This window comes from Bidens hawaiensis, unplaced genomic scaffold (assembly GCF_021521415.1).
Source record: "Bidens hawaiensis isolate Kalapana, Puna unplaced genomic scaffold, B.hawaiensis_p1.1 tig00056898_1, whole genome shotgun sequence".
In the NCBI taxonomy this organism is placed as follows: Eukaryota; Viridiplantae; Streptophyta; class Magnoliopsida; order Asterales; family Asteraceae; genus Bidens; species Bidens hawaiensis.
In genome coordinates, this window is record NW_027506374.1 from 2,905 (window position 1) to 18,082 (window position 15,178).

The following is a 15,178-nucleotide window of genomic DNA, read 5'->3' on the forward strand; positions in this document are numbered from 1 at the left end:
AATATCTCCTTTTTTTTATATAATCTTGAAGTTTTTTAGTTTGTAATGAAAGATAATATCCTTTCACATGACTCATATTTTGAACCCACTTGGGAATCTTTTTATCATCATAAAATACTAAGAATTTGAAAGAATAATATCTTGAACTTGCATCTAATTTTACTTTGAAGTATATATATTATACAAAGCCCAAAGATTGGACTTTTATTGATCTAAAATGTATAAAAATAAAGAAATTTGGAGTTGGTACTTGGTACATCATTATGTAGCCAGTTTATATGCAAAGCATATGAATTTTATAGGTAATGATTGGATTATGACATCTTATTTAGTTTAAAGTACTTCCATATTCAGTTCCTTTCATTGTTCTGATGCTATTAAACCCAACTTTTACTTTCTGAAGCACTAACTTTGTGCTCAATGTAATAATTGTAACATTGTTTTCTGGTTAACTGTATTATGATGTTAAATATTCATGTTTTAGTAATATAAATATAAATACTTTCCCTATTGTATTTGTCTCTCAGGAAGGAGTACAATTGAAGTCCCTGGAGTTTGAAGAGCAAACATATTCCTTATTTAATGCTTCACCTCTGAAAATGATGTATGTCAAGTTCCAATTTCATTAACTTTTTTAAAATTTATTGTAACAAAATTCCCAATTATATAATATGAATTCTGCATTGCAGATTTCAGGAAGCTTGTGTTTAATGGAAAGCTCTACCAACACGAGTGACAAGAAAACGTTGAAGAGGTGGTTTTTTATCGATAAAAGGGTTGGGTAAAAAGTGATTCAAATCTAATATTTTGTTTTGATTTTGTTATTATTTATATAATAATAATAATAATCATCATCATCATCATATGGATTTGAAGCCAAAAAATGGTTCACCTGTTCTTACCGATCCTGCGATTATAAACAAATCTAGATTAGGGATTCATTCAAGTATGCTGCCTTATTCACAATCAGGCCCTTCATTCTCATCAAGTATTTTAACAGCTCCAAGAAAGAAGCCCATAAAGCTTGATGATGTTCGATCCAACGGTTGGCTTGATGCGATGCATTCTTCATCGCCTCCTCGTAAGAAAATAGTTAAAGATTTTGGGGTGGAAAGTGCATCTGATGACAGTGATGTAGTTTATAATGCTTGGATGGTATGCTTAATAGTTAAAAAAAAATCTCTAGTAGTGTATAAGTATGTAACATGTATATGTATGCTTAATGTTTCAGGTGAAGTACCCGTCGGCTCTTAACTCGTTTGAGCATATTGTTAGTCATGCAAAGGGTAAGAAGGTAGTGATCTTCCTAGACTATGACGGTACACTCTCGCCGATTGTGGATGACCCGGATCGTGCGTTTATGTCTGCTGATGTAAGCATTTAAATTACTTAATAATGTTAGACACACTTTATTTATCTTTAAATGTAACAAAACCTTCAAGGGGGGTGGCACAATAGTAGTTGTAGAGGTGTCAAACTTGTAAAAGGTTGACGGATTTCAGATTAGCATGTCGAATTCTCCAACCTGATCTGGCCCGATTAACCGAATCTGTCAAACAGGTTGATGGGCAGTAATCAAGTTGTAAATATTTTTATTGGGTTGGTGGTTTGAGTTCTTTAATTAATTAAATTAGATAAATATCTCAACCTGAAAACTACCCATTTAAGTAAACACGATCCGGTTAGTTACTTGTGCAAAAACATCAATAATAACCCGGTCAGACTTCTAATCATGTAACTCGAAGACGACCTGTTTGAAATATGTCAAGCAGGTTGATAGGTAATTATTTAATTATAAATGTTTTCAATTTTTCATTGGGTTGGTGGGTTGTAATGGATGTGCTAAACGGATGTCAACTTAAAAACAATCCGTTAACCCAAACACAGCCTGCCAAAAACATATATATCAAAAATTGAAAACGTCATATATTTTCCAGATGCGATCTGCCGTAAAAAGTGTTGCTGAGTATTTTCCGACAACAATGATTAGCGGAAGAAGCCGTGATAAGGTTCACGAGTTAGTCGGACTTAACGAACTCTATTACGCTGGTAGTCACGGTATGGACATTATGTTCCCTCTTCAGGACACATCATCTATTCACCATTCAAGTTACATCAGATCTACTGACAAACAGGTACTAATTGCATCATTTAAATTCCTCTTTTTAATAAAATAATACACTTTTACTCAAATTCATTAAATATTATATAGGGAAAGGAAGTAAACTTGTTCCAGCCTGCTAGAGAATTTATACCAATGATTGATGAGGTTTTTAGAACCCTTGTTGATGTTACTAAGGATATTCCCGGTGCAAAAGTTGAAAATCACAAATTTTGTACCTCTGTACATTACCGTAACGTAGAAGAAAAGGTTAGCGCGTTTAATAATATTAAAAAGTTTATGATGGTTTGGTTTATGGTTAATGAATAATGGCAGTTTAATTATTATTAAACTGATTGCAGAGTTGGCCTACGGTTGCACAACATGTTCATGATGTGTTGAAAGGTTATCCTCGGTTGAAACTAACTCATGGACGGAAGGTATGCGTTGTAGATTACTTGTGTGTCCAGTAAGGTTCGATGCTGTAAAAGAAAATAAACGTTTGTGATTATGATTGTTAACAGGTTTTAGAGGTCCGTCCTGTAATTGATTGGGATAAAGGAAAAGCTGTTGAGTTCCTTCTTGAATCTCTTGGTATGCGCTAGTTTTAGTTTATTTGTATCTCAAGCTGTTTTTTAGCTAAGTCAAATATACGGCTGTGAATTGTGTCGGGTTGAATCGTTTAACCTGAACAGGACCCGTATTTTTATTCGTGTCAAGTTTTAATCCTGACTCATGCACACTTAAAGTTGTGTAACCGAGACACGACCGTCTAGCCAGTTTATTTGATGTTGGAAACGTATTAGTTGGTTTGTTGGGCTATAATAATGTTTTAAATGGGTTAACAGGTTGACATGGTTAGTTAAAACGAGTTAAATAGGCCGACCTGTTAAGTTAAAACGAGTTAAACCTGTCTAGTTAAACGGGCTAAAAAGGACGATTGGTTTAGTTAAATGGGTTTAAAAGGCCGACCTGTTTAGTTAAATGGGTAAACCGGTCAACCCAAAGGTGGTCCGTTTATTAAATGGGCTAAATGACAACATGATCCGTTTAACCCATATATCAAGCTGTAAATGTATTAGTTGAGCTGGTGGGCTGTCAAAAGTGGGTTAAACGGGTCAACTGGTCGGCCATATTTTTAAACGGGGTTAAACGAGCTAGATACAACACAAAACTTAACTAAATATAATATATAAACAGGGCTAAGCAATAGTGATGACGTGCTTCCGATTTATCTCGGGGATGACAGAACAGATGAGGATGCATTCAAGGTACACTCAATTATATAACAGATGTTTAAACATAATTCATTTCAAATTACTGTTTTGACTTTATGGTTGACCTTGAACGTCTAGGTTTTGAGAGAATCAAACCGTGGATACGGGATTTTGGTATCTTCTATACCCAAAGAAAGCAAAGCCTTTTTATCTCTACGCGACACTTTGGAGGTTCGGTTATTGTACTTGTTTGACCCATTTTGACTTTTTAGTCAACTTCTTGACCGGGCTTTGTTTTACGCTTTATATTTATTTACTTGAATTTTTGTTTCAGGTTTCGGAGTTTCTTAAGAGTTTGGTGAAATGGAAGGAAGAAGTAGATAAGGAGTAAAGAGGGTGTTTGAATATGGGTTAATATGTTAAGATATGGGGTTTGGAGAATAAGTGGGAACTGCAGGCTTGTTTTCTAGTAATGCATGCTCGCGCTTATGTTCTTTTAAGTTGATTACGAGTCGTGAAAGCGATTTCGGTTTTTATGTATTTATGTGGTTTGGTCTATAGACCTTAGTTATGTTCTTGCTTTTGGAGTTCTCCTTGTATTTTGACTATGTTATGGATATGTTTCTATTGATTTTGACTAAGTTATATCTTGTTTGGATTAGTGCAACAATTACGTTTAGTCTTTTAATTTTAAAAGTTTAAATAAGGCATAAATTCAATTAGTAATGCAAAATCGTGAGTTATGACATAATCTTCGAGAAGTGGGCTATTAGGATGATTTTATGTTTGTTTGATTTGTTCATTTGAGTCCACGCAACAACCTACGGGTAACTAGGTGTCTTAATTCCATCGCTGTCTTAACTCCATCGCCATCACCATTGTGTTCACTGATTGTGTTGTCGTCATTGATTGCCATAAAACAAATATAATGAGTGGTTTAGTTTTGACAAAATTAATTTCTTTTCTTTTTATTGAATTATGTTTTGAATATGAATATTGGTAACAGTGAGAAGTTGTACATGATCGATATGTTATCATGTTTTAGTAAAATATCGAGCAAAAGTTTTGTTAGATTCATAACTAACTTATATTTTTTTTTAGAATGACGACTTTCATAGCTTATATTGAGATATTCATTTTTTTAATTGAGTGTTTGTGTTCATTTTTTTAATTAGGAGCATGAGGTAACGAAATATATATATATATACATCATATAAATCTTAATTTTAAATAAAAATATAAATTAGATAACCTTAGTTGCTAAAAATATCTAGTTCACATGACATTTTAAGCACAAGTTGTGCTATTTAAAATCGAGTTAAGTACTTCGTCTAGAATAATCTCAATTCTCAACAAATTATATTCTTTGAGATTTAAATAATAAAAGTCCACATGCTTTTTGATATTATAATATGACATGTTAAAATCACTTGTTTAAAAAATTATTTACAATATGTCGATTCATATTCTTTTATCTACTTGCTTATTTTGTATTTAAACAAATCTAAACAGTTTATATTCCATTTAAAATTTCTAATAGAAAATACGTAAGTTTTATTATATTTTCTTGTTCTTTATAAATCATGTGTATTAATTTAATACACACTAAGAAGATTTCCAAACTAAAAAAGCCATGTGTACTTGTGAATTATCAAACAATACCCAACACTCCAACACACATGTTTATGCAAACTGAGAAACGATATAACAATACGTCCCCGGCAACGGCGTCATTTTGACGTAGGCTGTCGCGGTCTAGTCAAACAATCAATTAAAAATACTTAAATACCTATAATAAGTACGGGTAAGTAAGGTCGTCTCCACTGGAACTCAAGGAAAGTGCTAATTTAATATTACTAAATTAATTATTAACTAAGGCGGACAGACGACGTCAAGTGGTTTTTAAAAAAGATTAATTAAAACTAAACAATTACTTAGAAAACTTTGTAAACAATATTAATAAAAAGCATTCATTCTAGGTTCGGTTAATGTGATATTTCAACTTAATCCCAGATTCAATTATCTTGATTACGCAATAATTACTAAACCTAGTAGTTTGATTATGATGCCAAACGATACCCTAACCGAATTGATGACACAATTGAACTCGGTTTACCTAATTACCAACTTATGTTTGTTAAAACCAATTAAGATACAATATTTGATGATAACTAGTCCAATGACACAAGAGCTTAAACCCTAAATGTTAATGAACACAACCAAACAAGTGAGGTATTAATTAATAATCCCAAACACAAATTGCTTAAATAATCAATTAAGAATTAAGCAAGACTAAGGCAATAACTCAATCAAGCTCATAAACATTAAGCATATGAATCTGGTCAGAAGTTAAAATACACAAAAACCTAGCCTAGAACGAACACGGGATAGCCGAGATCGACATATCGATTAAATGACTTATCTTGATGAACATGCAAACCCGAGATGAACCGGAAGCCTTGGAATGGTGGAAAATCGTCCTAAGCAGCCTCTTTTGCCTCTGGAAGTCGTAATAATCCGAATAGGGAGGTTAAGGGGTTTATATAAAGCAAACCCTAATTTTTGCGGACTTTGAGCATCTTCGCGTATTGCGAAGATGTTCTGGCTTGCTTCTTCGCGTATCGCGAAGGACAAAATAGTCGGGCTCTGTTCCTGCAACTTCGCGTATCGCGAAGATGCACTTTTCAGCAGAAAAATCCTTTAATTCACTTTAATGCCTCGTAATGCGTGCACTTCCAATCTTTCACTTCTAAGCCTTCATTCCAAGCCTGTAAATACCCTCGTTAAGCTCCATAACTTCCAAGTTCCTGAAAACACATAACAATGCTTGAAGTACCAATGTTCGTTCATTTATTTAACTAAAATAAATTAATTAATATATGTAAATAACTAACTTTTACCCAACCATCAGTGGCCCCATTCAAAGTTTGTGTTGACTTAATCAACTTAGGAGTGCAAACGAGTAATTAGTTCCTTGAGACCGACTCTTTAAAAGCTTTAGTAGAATGAAGCCATGATTCAAGGCAAATCACGTGTTTGTCATATGTGATTTGTATGCATAACTTAGATGAATTAAATGCTCAGCTTATATGCTTCTTTCTAAATAAGATTATTTTCATATCACAATCAAGAACTGCTAAAACTAAAGTTAAGACTGATGCGGATGTTGATACTTTCTTCATTTTCATCCATAACACAAGAATTAAGGTTGATGAAATTTGGCAAATGCACCACAAAGCACATGGATGATTTGAAACCGTAGCAAATTTAAATTCAAATTAAGAACACCTAAGTCTATCGTTAAAGATTGAATCAAATATCCGTATCATTCGAAAATTATTGATTAACATTAACAATTATTTTAGTTGAAAAGTATCAACGCTCGGACGAGCAACCGAAACAAACCAACCATAAGACATATTGTAACAACGAGAGATTTGAACCTTTTGAGAACATCAAATATTGTCTCCTAAACTACACTCTTATGTTTTTCAAAAATTTGTAAATAGTTTAAACTGAAAAGTTACATGTAATCAAACTGAGTCTCACAATTTGTAAGCTACTCTTTTACTGCCTATAAATATAGTATACTTGTATCTAGAAGTAACACAATTCAAATTTTTAATACTTTCTTTTGTGTTTTTTAATTTATATTAGGACAACTTCATATAATAGTAATCAACTTTAAAAAATGTTTCAATTAAGTTACTCAACTTTCATGTTTAATTAAATTAAAGGTTTTAACATGTTTTTTTTAGATTTTTGCTTTTTTGTTTCACAAAGTAAATCCTTTTATCTTTTTTTTATGTTGACGCTAAGTGGCGACGTAAATTTTATTTTCATTTATAAATTTTAATATAATTAACGTTTTTTTAATTTTTTTAAATTTAATTTCATATATCGCAAATTCAGACCCCCGCATCTTATCCTTCATTTCTTTCTTGACGCACAAAAAAATCTGTGAGACTTGATATGAAGATTAATAACCCGATTTGGGAAAAAGATGCAGTAGTGACCTAATTGAAACACTTTTGAAAGTTGGTTCCTATTCTATTAGATTTACCCTTTTATACATATGCTAACCGGATGAAGTTATTCATTTAGTTTGGTTTCAGTACCGTTACAAATCTAACAGATTGAATTCGTGTCACTTTTAATCATAAGTTATACATCTACCAATACTATTCTTGTCGGTTACAAATTCAATTTTTAGTTTAGCACCGGTACCATAACAAACTTAACCGACCCCAATGAAATTTATGCCGGCGGTATCACGTGCTTCTCACGCTGCCCTAATCCATTTCTGTTACACCTCCATCATCCGTAGGTCCGTACACACAACAGATAATGGCGCTCACTTCAGCTTCATCACTACCAATCAAAACCCTAACACACAATCCTCCATCAAAATCCATAACATGCCGTTTAAATCCACACAATTCGATCTCTACCAAAGGTATTCCAATTCAATTCTTCTTCCTAAACGAAACTGAATCTCAATTGTTGAAAGCATGCTTGATTGATCTTCAGGTGTGATTTTTCAGATAATACCAACCGTTCGAAGCCGAAGAACTGGAAGGCTCTGGTGTCCACTGCATTGGCAGCTGCCGTGATTACGTTCAGTTCCGATATGTCTGCTTTGGCCGATCTTAATAAGTTTGAGGCGGATGTTCGTGGTGAGTTCGGTATCGGATCCGCTGCTCAGTTCGGTTCGGCTGACCTTAGGTTAGAGCTTTGAAAGTTGTTAGTATGAAATGTGTTATTTTGATTGAGTGAATGGTTAATTGAAATGTGTGTGGTTTTCTTTTCAGGAAAGCAGTTCATGTTAATGAGAATTTCAGGTAATTTGTTGAATTTGGGGATTGTTTGTACATTGAATATTTAAGTTCTGTGATGATGTTAAATAATTAGAGATAAGAAAGATTAAGAAGAAGATGTAATGTCATTTGTTTGTTGAAATGACTGTTAGTTGAGCTTAAAACAGCCAATTTGGCAAACAGTTGGCTGTATTTTTATTTTAAAAGAAGGATTTCTAATGGTTAAAATGGCTGAATTTTCTATTGAGCGTAAAACACGCAAATTTGGCAAATAATTGGCTGATTTTTCATTAAAAAAGAAAAATTTATGGAGGTTTATATGGCTATGAAGTGTGAATTTTCTATTGAGCAAAAAACAAGCCCATTTGGCACATAATTGGCTGATTTTTTGTTCAACAAGAAGAATTTATGGAGGTTGATATGACTATGAAGTGTGAATTTTCTATTGAGCAAAAAACAAGCCCATTTGGCACATTTGGCACATAATTGGCTGATATTTTATTTTCAAAAAGAAGAATTTGTGGAGGTTGGAATGGCTATGAAGTATGAATTTTCTATTGAGCATAAAACAAGCCAGTCCGGCACATGATTGGCTGATATTTTGTTCAAAAAGAAGAGTTTATGGAGGTTGCAATGGCTATGAAGTGTGAATTTTCTATTGAGCATAAAACAAGCCCATTAGACACATAATTGGCTGATTTTTCATTAAAAAGGAAAAATTTATGGAGGTTGATATGACTATGAAATATGAATTTTCTATTGATCATAAAACAAGCCAATTTGACACATGATTGTTTTTTTTTTTTCAAAAAGAATTTATGGAGGTTGGAATGGCTATGAAGTAAACAAGCCAATTTGGCAAATAATTTGCTGAATTTTCATTCAGTTTCTTTCATAAAAAAGAAGAATTTCTTTTTAATCTTTTGTTTATGCTTACTTGAAGAAAATGTATGTCACAGGAGAGCAAATTTCACATCTGCTGATATGAGAGAATCGGATTTTAGCGGGTCAACGTTCAATGGTGCATATCTTGAGAAAGCAGTAGCCTACAAAGCAAATTTTACAGGTAAGAAAAACTTCATCCCTCAAAACAGTTTGATATATCAATATTGTTTTCAAGAAACAAATTTCAAACAAAAGTTATATCATTAGTAATTCTAACAAATGAATAATTAAAATCAGCCTATTAGACAAAAACTCGTGTACTCCATGATATCTAATTAAAGTCTTGATCATGTTTGCTACAAGGGCGGATTTGAGTGATACGCTGATGGATCGCATGGTAACCCCCTGCCTATACTTTGGCAGCATGAAATTATATTTCTATAAAACTTCAAATACAATCACAAACATTTATATTGTATAAACCTTGGTTTGTCTAATATTCTTTTTATTTCTGGTTTCTGGTTGTGGCACTAGGTCTTAAATGAAGCAAATCTCACAAATGCCATCCTTGTAAGAACAGTTCTCACCCGTAGTGATCTTGGACGCGCTGTTATTGAAGGTGCTGACTTTAGTGATGCTGTTTTGGATCTTCCTCAAAAACAGGTCAATTCTCAAACTGATTATGTGATTAATTTATAATTGTCATTATAAGCAAATCTAATACTTCGATAGTTGCAATTATTTGACATAGTTTATTTCTTTGGATTAATATTTTGATACATCTGATTATTTGACTTCATGGGTGGAACTAGAGGGTCGGGTGATTATGATTATGGGTATACGTAATACCTTTGGGCTTCTAATCGGTGCATGTTTGCGGGTTGACAGGTCGAACCGGAACACGACTTGAACCTGAATTGGGCTCGTTTAACCTGAAAAGAAGTTATATTTAACTTCTTTTACATATCAATACTCCGAAATTCTAAATTTATATTATTTTATATTTTAGAAGCAATGCGCTTAAACTATGGCAATTTATTTTTAAAGTTCTTAATTTGTCATTAAAGTTGCTAAAATGGTTTAACTTATTATATAAAACACATTTTAGAAAGACTGAAAAATTAAGTTAGTGAGTTAAAGGGGTCAAACCGTGAACCCGTCATGTTAACACGAAAACAACCAGTTTAAGTAAATGTGTTTGCAGGATCGACCAGTAGCCGACCAAAACCATTTAGAGTTTAGACTAACGCAAACCCGCAAATTTCGTGTTAGGTTTGTGTCATGCCAGAAACTCACACCTTAGTATACATGATATAATTTAATTTGGTGGTTATGTTTATAAAAATGTTGGTCAAAATGGCCATTCATATGAGTTTCCTGGGCTCGTTGACTTTAGTATTCAACGTTTGTATATTTCATGTAGTTTGACACTTTGACCTTTAAATTTTCTATAGAGTAAATTAGTTGACTCGAACCTAAAAAAAGTTTATCGTGACTCATGTTGAAAAGTTTTGATTCTCTCACTATGTCACGGTTTCAAGTAATCTTTGGATACTTGTAGGCTCTTTGCAAGTATGCAAGTGGAACAAATCCAACAACAGGAGTTAGCACACGAACAAGTTTAGGGTGTGGAAACAGCAGGCGTAATGCCTACGGTAGCCCTTCTTCCCCATTGTTAAGTGCTCCACCACCAAAACTTCTAGATCGTGATGGATTTTGCGATGATGCCTCTGGACTCTGTGATGTGAAGTAATTAATCAATTACTTCACTAAAATATCATGTATATTAATAATATTCAACACAAATTACAAATGCATACACATGGATGTTGTAACTTATAAATGATGATCAGTATATTATATTACCTTCTTAAGCCCTATAAGACTAGCATCTGAAGGTGGCTAGCTACCAAGTTAGACCAAGGAAGTCAAATCACACTAGATCACCTAAGATGGATATTGTGAATCATGTATAAGACAGTTCTACAAAGAATGAGAATGTGTACGTTTCCCGTGAAAAACAAAGCTCTAATTTTGTGGGTTTAAGCAAATCAAGGATTAGGTTGAAGTGTTGCAACTCATCATAAAAGATTACAGTCGGTGGTTATAAATTTTGCAAGTTAATCAATAATAGCAATTACAAATCTCTAATGGAAACTTTAGGCATGATTTGATAGACCTAAACCTCTCCGAAAACATGGTTGAGGATAGGAATTCGTGGAGAAGTAGAATTAAAGTTAAGGATTTTTAGAGAGAATTGAATACCTTAGGGCTTAGACTTAACTTATTTAGGTCACATACCATAATGGTATTTCCCTTACATATATTATTATTATTAGCTTTTAAATAGCTGTTAAACTGTGATCTTAATATTAATATTATTATAATTAGTAGTAGTTTTTATATAACTGTTAAACTTTGATTTCCTTTATTTTGCTTCATTCACATGTACTTAGAGCCGAGGGTCTCTCTGGAAGCCACCTCTCTATTCCTTTGGATAGAGGTACGGTGTGCCTACATCCCACCCTCCCCAGACCCTACTTATAGCTTTGCTGTCGGTGGGATTTTACTGGGCATGATTGATTGATTGATTGATATATAATGGAAACTTTATCATGTTAATATCAGTAACTTTATCACTGATAATCTATTTGCCATTGATGATCCTAGTTGCTACTTATCTTAGTTAGCGTTCGAAGGAACATTTCCATGCAACTCAATTTTTATCGGCCATGCATATAAGAAACAAATTCCAGGGGGTTATCATTGCCCCTTTGACCTCACCAAGAGGCGATGCTCCTTGGAATCCCCTATGATGGTTTAGGGGTTCGCTTCATAGAACCATAGAGGTTCCTAGGTAAAATAAAATCATAATAGTCTTGAATAAGTGTGCGCATACTTCACCCTTCTTATCTCATTACAATGTTTATTCTTATTTCTTTTTTTTAATCTTAAGTGAATTAAGTTATACTAAAATGACACGATACTTGTTACACTAAAATCACCAGCTGAACGGAGGATCAGGGATCTACCGGTGACCCTAAGTAAGTGTTAACCGGCTAACCGCCTAATCAGGTACAAATTTTCCATAAGTTGCTATTCAATGAAGTAAGTTTTCTGGATCATGTATCTTCTTGTACTCTTATTTCTTGTGTGTGCAACATCAATGTAATACTAATTAAATATCCTCAATGAGCATACAGATTACAGACAGTGTAAAATATTAAAGAAGCAAATAATCTAGAGAAGTAGTGTTATTAATTTAAAACAGAAACAAAACATCAAGCTTAAGCTTTTGAGCTGCAACAAAGACAAAGGATGCATTCATTAAGCACTTCCATTCCTTTGTTAATTAGTCTTAACAAACCAAACAATCAAAGTACACACAGGCATACATTAGAGATGTGTTATATGAATTACATACATTTGTATCTACTTAACAATGCACCGACAGTTAGTTGATTACTTCCAAAGATCAACCTGGGAAGTAGATGTGGATATTGAAGCACATTCTGAGGCCGTTTCATCCCTCTTAGACTCGCTTAAAAGCAGGTGCATATGCTCAGTCATAGAAGGTTCTTGATCATTAGTAAGCTGTGAAGCGACAAATTTATCAAGTAACCGCCAATCGGTCACTTCATCAGGTTCACCACCGTTACCGTAAAGCATGTTGATGTTCTGCTGCAGAGTTGTGGGCTGAAAATTGGCAGTGGGAGGATGTTGAATGCTGGGAGATTCTAGTTGAGGAAGTTGAAGGAAGGGGTGATCTTGAAGCAAGTTGTAATGCAACTGATCGAGCTCGGATTTGGTGGAGAAATTGTGATGGTATGAACTATTTGAAGTGTATGGGTGGGCTAACCTTCTTGGTGATTCAAAATTTGGCATGAATGAGACTTGATCATCAAACCAGCACAACGAATCTTGTTCATCCGTCCTACGTACAGTCGGTATTCGTTTCTTGAATGCCCTGCATACAACCCATCCTTCTTCCTGATGCAAACAAGACCATTACTTCACTCATTACTGTAAATTAGTAACCTCTTGATTTTGAAAATAAGTACCAAGAAAAATAAAGAAAAAAGCCAAATTAAAGCAGCATCACTTTTGAACATGTTTTCTTTCAAGACAGGAAAATGATAACAGACATTACATGATCAAAAGCTCAATAAAAGCTTCATGTTTGCCTAAAACTAGAACCAGGTTAATTATAAACATTTATATACATGTCAGCTTTGTTTTTGAGATTATATATAAAAATTGCTTAAATTCCTCCTAATGAACATTAAGACCATATTAAGTTCGTAACGAAATTTATGCCCAATACACCGGCAACTCCCATCATATGAAATGGGTTCAATGTCCAGTTATGAAATCCTTGAAAAAAGAGGATAAATCGAAATATAGCTGCTACACCAAAACTAGGTGCAAAGAACCAACTAGACTGACCTAATGGATAAATCTGGAATACAGAAACAAAAACGGAAATTGGACTAGAGAATGCGATTGCGTTTACAAAAGAAAGCAACGGGCGTTACAAAAAAATATGTGAAAGCTTGCCTGAGTAGTGTTATTTTCATTTGTTTCTAGTCTGTACTCATGCATGAGCCAATCTGATTTTTCTCCATTCGGTGCTCGTCCTTTGTAGAACACCAAGGTCTTTCTCATGCCAACTAAATTATGCTTGGAGTAAATGCCCTTGTCTCTTCCCGTGGCTTTCCAAAAGCCCGCTTTTGTGGCTCTATTCGTGCGATTTCCGGTTGGGTACTTTCTATCCTTGTAGCTAAAGAAATACCAGTCATTTTGCTCATCAGTTCCTAGCTTGCATAAATCTGTTCAATAATAGAAAATGTTTAAAAAAAACTACACAAGGGTTTACTTTGGGGTCAGAAAATTTGCACAATCAGTTGATACCAGTCGTAGCTAACAACACAGCGTATCAACTGATTGTGCAAATTTTCAGTAACCACCACTAGAAAACCGGGTATTTGCAGCCATATTCTATTTTTAATGCTACTTATACGAGTTATATCTTTTCATGTATCTGCAACCGGATCTCATATACAAAAAATTATAGTTTCAGTTGCTAATTTGTGACCCTTTTCGTTCGGTTTTCTATTAGTGAACCGCCAAATTGGTAGATGGTGAACTAAAGCACCTTGAAGGTCCCACGGTTCAATCCTGTAGAGATCAATGTCTTTGATAACATTAAGATCAATACTTTTTGATGCAATCTTCTTCCTGAGGTAGTAATCTACAAGTTCTTCATCTGTTGGGTAGAATCTAAAACCAGGTGGAACATGTGGGAAGTTATTCATATTCTGCAACTTTAATATGATGGTTGAAAACCTGCAATTCAGAATATGCACTATCAATTTTCAGTGGTTGAAATATATAATCTTGCATTGAGTTTTAAAAAGAGCAGAAATAACATGACACAGAAGCAAAATGAAGTATGAAAACTACCAATCTACAACAGTCTCTAGCTTAACCATGCATGCCAGAATTTAGTTAACAAAATAACTCAAACCAAGAAAGAATATCTAGGCACAAATTAATGAAAAGAAGATGTAGTAGAGGGCAGACATAAAAATGCTAACCTTCAACATCATGTTGAACCGGTATTCAAACACACAGGTTTACAACCAAGAACATATATAGAAGACACTAAGAACAATAATCTCGATCTTCTATAATCAAATAGGGTTCATCCACCCTTTATCGTTTACAGGCATCGGATATATATACAAACGCGATGGTCCAACGCAACAATGACACAACCCTACGTTCCAATTTACAATCTTTACATAATTAAACACTCCCTATTAGTAAATACATAATAGACACTAAACATACTTTCTAATATATACATAGCAGAATCTAAACTTTATATCAAACTTTGATAACACAGTTAAGGCTAACACATTATGTTGAAAACAAAAATAATTTCCTGATTGTCCCTCGATCAACAAGGAAAAATGAATGTGTGTGTATATGCATCTACACACACACAGACACACATACGTATACGTGTGTGTCTATGCTTAATGCAACTAATGTTTTGTGTCAAGAAGAAGAAATGCAATGCATCATTGTATGGTGCTCTTAAAGCTTTCACAATTTCTACTGGTCACCAATAAATCTTAACATAGAAGCTCAAC

General features: G+C 33.8%; 3 protein-coding genes across 4 annotated transcripts; 2 read left to right on the plus strand and 1 right to left on the minus strand.

The window, feature by feature from the left end:
• The first annotated feature begins 504 nt into the window (after positions 1–504).
• On the plus strand, positions 505–3,861 carry LOC143617676 (putative trehalose-phosphate phosphatase F). Of its 2 annotated transcripts, none has more exons than XM_077090158.1 (10): positions 505–604; positions 690–1,155; positions 1,232–1,372; positions 1,938–2,135; positions 2,213–2,371; positions 2,464–2,541; positions 2,626–2,695; positions 3,302–3,372; positions 3,457–3,549; positions 3,653–3,861. In XM_077090158.1, exons 2-10 carry the CDS (start codon positions 865–867, stop codon positions 3,707–3,709), a joined length of 1,158 nt encoding a protein of 385 aa, XP_076946273.1. In that variant the 5' UTR covers positions 505–604; positions 690–864; the 3' UTR covers positions 3,710–3,861. The 2 variants fall into 2 exon arrangements, with proteins under 2 accessions (XP_076946273.1, XP_076946274.1); XM_077090159.1 differs by lacking the exon at positions 505–604 and having other exon boundaries at positions 699–783; positions 860–1,155.
• Positions 3,862–7,657: 3,796 nt separating this feature from the next.
• Positions 7,658–10,861, plus strand: LOC143617672 (thylakoid lumenal protein TL20.3, chloroplastic-like). The gene is made up of 7 exons (XM_077090154.1): positions 7,658–7,774; positions 7,863–8,043; positions 8,130–8,159; positions 9,095–9,201; positions 9,383–9,417; positions 9,555–9,683; positions 10,582–10,861. Exons 1-7 carry the CDS (start codon positions 7,666–7,668, stop codon positions 10,771–10,773), a joined length of 783 nt encoding a protein of 260 aa, XP_076946269.1. The 5' UTR covers positions 7,658–7,665; the 3' UTR covers positions 10,774–10,861.
• A 1,621-nt stretch (positions 10,862–12,482) lies between these two features.
• On the minus strand, positions 12,483–14,347 carry LOC143617673 (NAC domain-containing protein 7-like). Its single transcript, XM_077090155.1, has 3 exons — positions 14,176–14,347; positions 13,578–13,849; positions 12,483–13,010 (listed from the first exon to the last, which is right to left on the minus strand). Exons 1-3 carry the CDS (start codon positions 14,333–14,335, stop codon positions 12,483–12,485), a joined length of 960 nt encoding a protein of 319 aa, XP_076946270.1. The 5' UTR covers positions 14,336–14,347.
• Positions 14,348–15,178: the final 831 nt, after the last annotated feature.

Bases quoted from the DNA above. Each gene is read 5' to 3' on its own strand.
- LOC143617676 (XM_077090159.1), top strand. From the start codon at position 711: ATGGAAAGCTCTACCAACACGAGTGACAAGAAAACGTTGAAGAGGTGG. The intron at 1,373-1,937 runs GTAAGCATTTAA...TATATTTTCCAG, and splicing joins GTGCGTTTATGTCTGCTGAT to ATGCGATCTGCCGTAAAAAG. The intron at 2,696-3,301 runs GTATGCGCTAGT...ATATATAAACAG, and splicing joins GTTCCTTCTTGAATCTCTTG to GGCTAAGCAATAGTGATGAC.
- LOC143617672 (XM_077090154.1), top strand. From the start codon at position 7,666: ATGGCGCTCACTTCAGCTTCATCACTACCAATCAAAACCCTAACACAC. The intron at 7,775-7,862 runs GTATTCCAATTC...GTGATTTTTCAG, and splicing joins CAATTCGATCTCTACCAAAG to ATAATACCAACCGTTCGAAG. The intron at 9,684-10,581 runs GTCAATTCTCAA...GGATACTTGTAG, and splicing joins TGGATCTTCCTCAAAAACAG to GCTCTTTGCAAGTATGCAAG.
- LOC143617673 (XM_077090155.1), bottom strand. From the start codon at position 14,335: ATGAATAACTTCCCACATGTTCCACCTGGTTTTAGATTCTACCCAACA. The intron at 13,850-14,175 runs GTGCTTTAGTTC...ATTATTGAACAG, and splicing joins TGAACCGTGGGACCTTCAAG to ATTTATGCAAGCTAGGAACT. The intron at 13,011-13,577 runs GCAAGCTTTCAC...TGTTTGCATCAG, and splicing joins ATGAAAATAACACTACTCAG to GAAGAAGGATGGGTTGTATG.